A 7,627-nucleotide genomic window follows, 5' to 3' on the forward strand; every position below is an offset into this window, starting at 1 on the left:
GACTAAATCACCACAGGACACCTGTTCTGTCTCCTCTGTACACCAGCTTCCACCTCTCTGCCCAGTCCCGGGATCTCAACCAACCATGTCCCAGCAGGGCTTTATCCCTGTATTCCTTCTGCATTCCTGGTTTCTTGTGTCCCGAGTTGTATGGCTTGTCTTGTGGTGAATGAGTTGGAGAAACCCACCAGTCCTCCATAGCATGGCCAGATTAAGACCAGCCCATGGCTTCATCTCCCAGCTCTCAGCCTTGGTCTCCTCAAGGAACCTAGGGTGGCATCAGCATGCAGTATCCCACAGAACACAGGAAACCTTCCCTCAGGGAGCTTCTGTCAAGTGTGTGCTCTGCCTCAGTTCCTCATCCGTAAACTAGAGACAAGTACCATTGTCCTAGGCTGCGATGAGCCAGGAGCCTGGTGGAATCTGCCTTACCCTTCTCTCACCACTTCCTGCGTTCCCCTCCCTACCCAACCTTCACTGTCCTAGGTCCCCCATCCTAGCTCTCCCTGTCCTCCCCTTTCCCCATCCTAACTCTCCTGGCTTCTCCCCGTTTTCCCCTCCCATTTATCTTAGATCTCGCATTTGTGTGTTCTTGTCCTCTCCGTTTGTGCCTCTCCCCATCCTCCTGTGTCTTTGACCTAGCTCTCCCTGTCCGCTGGTTGAGTCTCTTTCCCTTCACTCTCAGGTCTGGGAGAAGAGTGCTGGCCTTGCTGCCCTCAGCTCTGCATTTCCTTGACAGCATGGGGGTCAGGAACTTGGGTGCTCTCTTTTGCTGGCCCTCCATTGCACTGAATCCCCCATCTTTGTGCCTCAGTCTCCTTCCTGTACACCAGGGGCAATGGTGTGCCATGTCACATGGTTGACAACAGTGAGTTAATTTGGTCAGTGTCAGGATGGTGGTGCGTGTTGCCCCACTGCTGACCATGTGGTTGGCCCTCCATTCTGTTGACTCTGTTCCAGGGTCACCATCTGCTCCAGGAACAGACCCACCTCCATCTCCCCCAGGCCCTGACCTGGCACCTCCCACTGAGGCCAGCCTCCTGCTGTCCTCAGGCAAGGCTGCGCCAGGGAGATAGGAACCCAGAGTGCATCAGGGCAGAGTAGATCTCAGGGAAGAGATACGGAAGAGCAGCACCCAGGGAAATGGGCTTGGTAGAACAGGAGGATGTGTGTGTCTCTGGACTTGTGCAGGTGGCAGCACCACCAAACTGTGCCCACTGGTCCCCCCGAGGGAGCAGAGTGTGAATCAGATTCAGGGGTTTACATGATGCACAGATCACCAGGCTCAACAGACTGAAGGTGGAGAGAGGTGGACCCTCAGGAGATCCTGCCATGTAAAGTGCAGGATGAGATACATCCCACAACACAGTACCTGCCAGGGCTGACCAAAAGAGCCATCCATATTTACTACAATCAGAAGTCAGTCCTCAGTAAGAGACCAGTATCTCCTGCAGTGCCAGCTCACCCTCCAAATACCCCAGCCACCAGCCAGCAGTCTCCAGCCTGGTATGCCCCCACAGAGATTGCCATGCCCAGCCAGCAGGCTGACTCTTCAGGAGGAACATTTCTGCACAAGCCACCTGGCTCCTGTGGGCCTAGAGTGGCACAGCAGGCAGGCAGATGATTCATCCTGGACCATCCCAATTACCTGGCTATGATCAGGGTATCTGGCTCCTCTGACAGTGCATTCACACCAGCGTGGTCATCTGGGCCCGTGTGTTCCACAATAATAGAGCCTCAACTGGATGTTCATGTTGATGTGCTCATCTGGCCCATGTGTCCATACTCAGGCAGTAGTGATAGATTCTGTGTGTTGTGAGGCCATCATCAGCCCTGGTCTCCTCTGTTCCAGGGCAACTCCAACAACATCGCCACCATCGACATCTCAGCAGGCTTTGTGGGCTTAGACACCTACATGGAAATTCCAGCCACATTGCTGACTGTGTTTGGGACGTATGTGGGACCCGTGCTGTGGGCTGTCCACCTGGCACATTTCCTGAGTGCAGAAGCAAGCAGGTGAGGCAGATCTGGCCTCAGCACAAATCTGGTGGAGGTTCCCATTTCCAAGAGTTATACCTTGTCCTAGATAGGGCATCTGAATTCTATGGGTCAGACAGCCTGTTCACCAGGAGTCTTCCTTAAATAAGCTCAGTGTGCAGCTCCAAGGCCTACAGCAGGTATGAGGACTCTTATGTGGGTCAGGTCACGGGGGAAGAGGATATGATCCGCTGCCTGAGCTTTTGATTGCTAGTGGTGGGGATTGGGGAGCAGGAAGACAAAGACACTAGCCAGCCCTTGGACTCAGAATGCTGCCTGACCACAGAGGCTGTTGGCTAAGTAGGGAGGTGAGGAGGGTAGCCTGGAAGCTCCTCCCCACACCTCCTGTGCTCACAGCTCCCTGCCTCCTCCTCTGGCCTTTGCACAGATGCAGCTCTCCGGGCCTTTCCTGCCTGTGCTCTCAGCAGTATTCCTGCATTCTCATTCTCTTTCTCAGTCATTAGTTTTTGTCTAGTTTCTCCCTAAAAGACAGCTTTGTGAGCAGGAACTCTATACACTGCCCAAGCAGCACCAGTGCCAGCCAGCCTGGCAGGGTAGACATGGAGTGGTAGGGGATTTTCAGTTCTATCTGTGAAAAAGGGACTTATTTACAAGCGTTTTAATCAGTGGACAGAATTAATTGGTACTTTCCCTAGTTAAGAAGTATTTCTTCACTTTACAAATGGTTTTCTCTTTCCTTTTTAAAAGCTTAAAAACTATCAAGTTTTACTCATTTCCATTTTGTTTCAGTAAAGTAAGAAAATTGTAATGAAATCCAAATTGTGCCTAGAGAAGATGTTTCCAACAGGTCAGAGTTTGTCTTTAGTCAGGATCCCAGCTGCAGGGCTGCTAGGCTGAGCTGGGCATTGTGGTTAAAAGCACAGATGGCTGTGCACCCGGTCCACTAGTAAGACTAGGAGCCCACTGGCCACTATGAGGGACTTAGCCACAGTCTTCTAGCGGATGACGTTAGTCATTGTCCACCTACATTTGGCACAGTCTGAGCAGTGGAAGCTGGGCCTCAGCACACCGACTGAGAAGGTAGCCCAGCCTCCCGTCCCCCATCTGCAGAGCTCACCCTGCGTGCTGATCTTTGACCCGGTATGGGTACAACATCCAGACAGGTGCTCTCACTCAGGGCGTGCAACAAGGTAACCCTTGTAGGATTCCCCCAAGTTAGCTGGGGGCTGGAAGAGGAAAAAGTGAGATGGAAGGAAGGCGCCAGGGCTGCCGCAGCAAAGAGCCATGCTGAAGTGTGCTGGGGTGATGGGCAGTTGATGACCCAGCAAGTGGGAAGGACGTGCAGAGGCCGAGAGGGGAGCCCTATCCCGTGGCCACTGAGTGGCTGTGGTACCTTTGCTGGACAGCGAGCACGGAAGCAGGAGGTATTGTGGGAATGTCTTAAGGTTGTACCTGGTGTAGTCTCCTGGTCAGCAGGACTGAGGAGCACATCACAGACTGTGCTCACGTAGGCGATGCTGGTGTACACACCCTCGACACACGCTGCTCCACCCCTAAGCTTCTGCCACAGACAGGCAAGCTCACCATGCCCTAAGTTCAGGCCTCACAGGGTGGACACTTGGAGCCACGAGTACCATCCGCCCGGTAGAGGTGCCTGTCCTGATGTGGCAGTACTCAGCCCATTTCCGCTCTGAGTAGCGCCGCTGTGACTGAGAGGCAGCAGTGATGCAGGGTGTGGGCCAGCCGCCGGGGAGCAGCACAGATAGGCTTGGTCAGTGCGGTGCAGGATTCGAGGGGAGACAGCGAAGCCAGAGCATGGGTGGAGCTGGGACCTGAGGGTTCCTATGCCCTCCAGACTGGCTATAGGCCACAGATGGGTGCAAGAACTCTGAAGTGATCACAGACCATGGGAAGTTACTTTAAAGAATAGGTAAGATTGTGTGATGATTGTGTTGGTGGCGTAGAAAAAATGGGGCAGGGAGCACCTTGTTTCCAGGAAGGTACCCATTCCAGTGATGTTGCTCTATGCTGCTGCCCTCCTAAGCACGCATTCTAGGGCCAGATGCTGAGACTGCAGGAACCGTGCTGCGGGCTGTTTATCTTTGTGTGTCTTCCTTCTGTGATTTCTGTTCAGTGTCATGTATGAGGTAGTAGTACATGTGTATAATTTTTAAATAGCTATGCAAAATCTGGGGTGAATTTTTCACAAATATTTCAGTGTGGTGACTCTAAAGAGGGTCCCAGCTGCTGCCCACAGCTTTTAGCCCCTGGCTTCCATCCACTTCAATGCAGATTTTTGTGGGACGGCTCCTGTTTCTAGCAAACCCCCAAGTCTCTCTATGAATAGGCGAGGTTTAGGAGCATTTTTGAGGGCTCGCCTTTACTCTGCCTTTGTGCTCTGTTTTCTTCAGTGTTGAACATTCTGACATGTTTGTGTTTATCTGGTTTTCCCTTCTCTAGGAGATTTTCAGGGTCCCCAGCAGTGTGTGCAGAATGAGTGTTGCGTTTTGTAGTCCCCGGGCAAGGACGACCATGGTTTTCAGAGCAAGAACAGCAGTCACGTGCTCGTGGGGCACGCTCTAATGCCTGCTTTCTGCTTTATTTACAGTGATTCAGCAATGGGCTGTGCTTGCTTCTGCTATGCACTGATTTGTTCTGTTCCTGTTGCCACATACATCATTTTGGTGACATCCCTGCGTTATCACCTGTTCATATGGAGTGTATTTTCTCCAAAACTTCTCTACGAGGGAATGCATCTGCTCATCACAGCTGCCCTCTGTGTGCTCTTCACAGCCACAGATCAGACCGGCCATGCAAGGCCCTGGACAAAGATGGATGCTTGAAAATGATGAGCTTTTAGAGTTCACTATTCGTATCATGGATTTGAGTACTAAAATATCTGTGTAGCCGGGCATGGTGGTGCACACGTGTAATCACAGCACTTGGGAGGCTGAGGCAGGAGGATTGCTATGAGTTTGAGATCAGCCTGGGCTACATAGTGAGTTCCAGGTCAGTCTCGACTACATAGTGAGACCCTGTCTCATAAAAACAAAATAAATAAAACATCTGTTTAAATGCAAGATCGTTAAAAAAAAGATGAATCCTATGAAACTGATAAACAGCTTCATTTGCACTTGAATTTAAATGAAATAGTAGTTGAATAAAAGGTCACTTCAAAATACTTACAATATGTATCATACTTTCCCTATTGATCATCCCAAAAATGTCTGAAATTTTAATTTCCTCTAGGTTTAAGTCATGAACAGAAAGATTTGGCCTTTGTCTTGGTGTATAGGATCTCAGCAAGGCCCAGGACCCCTGTGGGGAAAGGCGGAGATTAACCCACTGGGCCAGGCACTTTGGACTATGTGGATTATGTGTGTCAGTGTTGATGGCATTTGGAATGAAAACTAAATCATCTCAGAGGAATTACTCATTTAAAAATAACGTGTTGTGCCGGGTATGGTGGTGCATGCCTGTAATCCCAGGACTCCGTAGGCTGAGGCAGGAGGATCGCTGTGAGTTTAAAGCCAGCCTGGGCTACTAGTGAGTTTGAGGCCAGCCTGAACTACATAACGAGACCCTGTCTCAAAAATAAATGAATAAATAAATAAAATATTTAAAAATTACCTATTTTATGTTAATATAACATTTTTAGGAGAGATAACTATTTTCCAAAACAAAAATATTTAGTGGGAATGGTATTGTCTTACATTTTTGTAAGACTTGGTCAGAGCAGTGCTAAATTGAAAACAGCTGGAGTCTGCGTTTGCTCTCTTGTGACTTGTGCTTCACTGAAGAAGAAGCTAAGCAGCCTTACTCAGCTCTCTGGGTGGGAAGGGCAGACGGTGCATTTGCTGTGGGTCTTGTGTTCTGATACAACACTGGGTCGCTCTTCTGTTCCCACTGACAAGCTTTCTATGGGATTTCTGTCGTGACTTGTGACATGCACATTTTGTTCTGAGTTTACACACCTGGTCGATTTTCCTTTGTAAGAAATGATCCATTGCTCACTCTTGGTTCTTCCCACAGCTAAATTCTTTACACTCTTCCTTTCTTTCTCCTATTTGCAGGATGGATTTTATGCCCTAGTAATTTTTTCAGAAAAGACTCAAGATACTGAGTCCCTGAATGTTCTGCGTCCTGCTGGAAGAGTAGCCAGGTCAGCAGCTCCTCTGCCTGGGAGTGTGGGGACTGCTGTGCCTGGCATCACCTGTGGCTGCGCGTGACCCAAGACCAGACTGAGCTCCTCCCTCGCACGTGACTTGTTTTACTGTTTCTCCTTTTTTCTTCTCCCCTCCATCCCTTCTCACTTTGCTGTCCCTCTTTCTTTTCTGCCTTTGGAATTCTGGATTTTACCTTTTCTCTCTGTTGTTTTCTGTGTAGTCCTTGTTTTTCATTCCATTCCAAAGCTTTCCTGGGAGAGTGCTTAATGTACAAATATTCAATACTTAATTTACAAATATATAAGATTTTTATCACTTTCGAAAGTTGTTCTTTTTTCTTTTAATCACAGTATATCTCCCACTTCACATCTGATTTCATGCTGAAACACTCTATTTCCCATTATTTTAAATGGAAGCTGGGGTAATGTGTTACCACACCACACTAAGCCCCTGGCCTGTTTGTTAAAATGTAACCCAGCAGTGCAACACCCATGTGTGAGCAGTGTGCCGGCTGTCATGTTAAGCTGAAGACTCCTAGAAGGGCACATCCTGATCACAGATGATGGCAGTGGTCACAAACAGCACTTCCTGTGGCACCACCTGCCTCTGCAGGTGCCTTGTAGTGTCCAGAGACTCGAAAGTGCTGCCAGTTACATTTGACACACAAGAAAAATTTCCCACTTTTGTTGTTAAAGGTGGCATTTATTGAGTTTTAGGGAGAGATACATACAGCCTATGAATTTGAGTGTTAAAAAGTTATTACACTAGGAAGGAAATTAACTAGGAGATATTCTTACAAGACTTGATTACATTTATTCTTTTTTTTTTTTAGTTGTACCTTTGAAATCCTGAAGCATATACACAGTAAGCAGAAAATAATAAGCTCCCTTGTACCTGCCATCAGTCAGCATCCAGCCATGTGTGGTGGTACACACCTGTAATCTTAGCACGCAGGAGGCTGAGGCAGGAGGATTGCCATGAGTTCAAGTCCAGCCTGAACTACATAGCAAAACCCTGCCTCACCCAACCCCCCAAGTAGTAATTAACATCCAGACTTTTTTTTTTTTCCTGTGGTTCCACTGTGTGACCATACCATAACATTCCTCCGTTCTCCATTGGTGGACACTTGGACTCTCCAATTTTTTAGCTGATGTGAATGTTCTTATACAGGTTTTTTTGTAGACATTTTCATGTTGTTTTGATTAATACCTGGGATTGGATTGCTAGGTCGTATATGGTAAGTGTACACTTGAATTCTGAAAAGCTGCCCTTTCCACAGCAGTTGTACCATTTTATAATCACTAGCATTGTGTACGAGTGATTACTCCATGTCTTAGCCACCTGATGTTACTCATTCTGAAGGGTACCTAATAAAATCTCCCAGTTTCAACTTGTGTTTCCCTGATAACTGACATCAAAAAGTGTTTCCATGTGTTTCACGTCTGTCTGTGTCTTTCTCTGTG

General features: G+C 48.3%; 1 protein-coding gene across 3 annotated transcripts in view; it reads left to right on the top strand.

The window, feature by feature from the left end:
• Nucleotides 1–4,967, top strand: part of Pigg (phosphatidylinositol glycan anchor biosynthesis class G) — a 32,255-nt gene extending 27,288 nt beyond the window's left edge. For 2 of the 3 annotated variants that reach the window (XM_010641626.2, XM_010641627.2), the window contains exons 12-13: nucleotides 1,853–2,016; nucleotides 4,607–4,967. In XM_010641626.2, coding sequence (XP_010639928.1) covers nucleotides 1,853–2,016; nucleotides 4,607–4,841 — 399 coding nt within the window. In that variant the 3' untranslated portion in view covers nucleotides 4,842–4,967. The remainder of the gene's footprint in view (nucleotides 1–1,852; nucleotides 2,017–4,606) is intronic. The other variant, XM_010641628.2, reaches the window with a different exon arrangement.
• The last annotated feature ends 2,660 nt before the right edge of the window (nucleotides 4,968–7,627 follow it).

Source organism: Fukomys damarensis, unplaced genomic scaffold (assembly GCF_012274545.1).
Source record: "Fukomys damarensis isolate Sample0158 unplaced genomic scaffold, DMR_v1.0_HiC HiC_scaffold_35, whole genome shotgun sequence".
Classification (NCBI taxonomy): domain Eukaryota; kingdom Metazoa; phylum Chordata; class Mammalia; order Rodentia; family Bathyergidae; genus Fukomys; species Fukomys damarensis.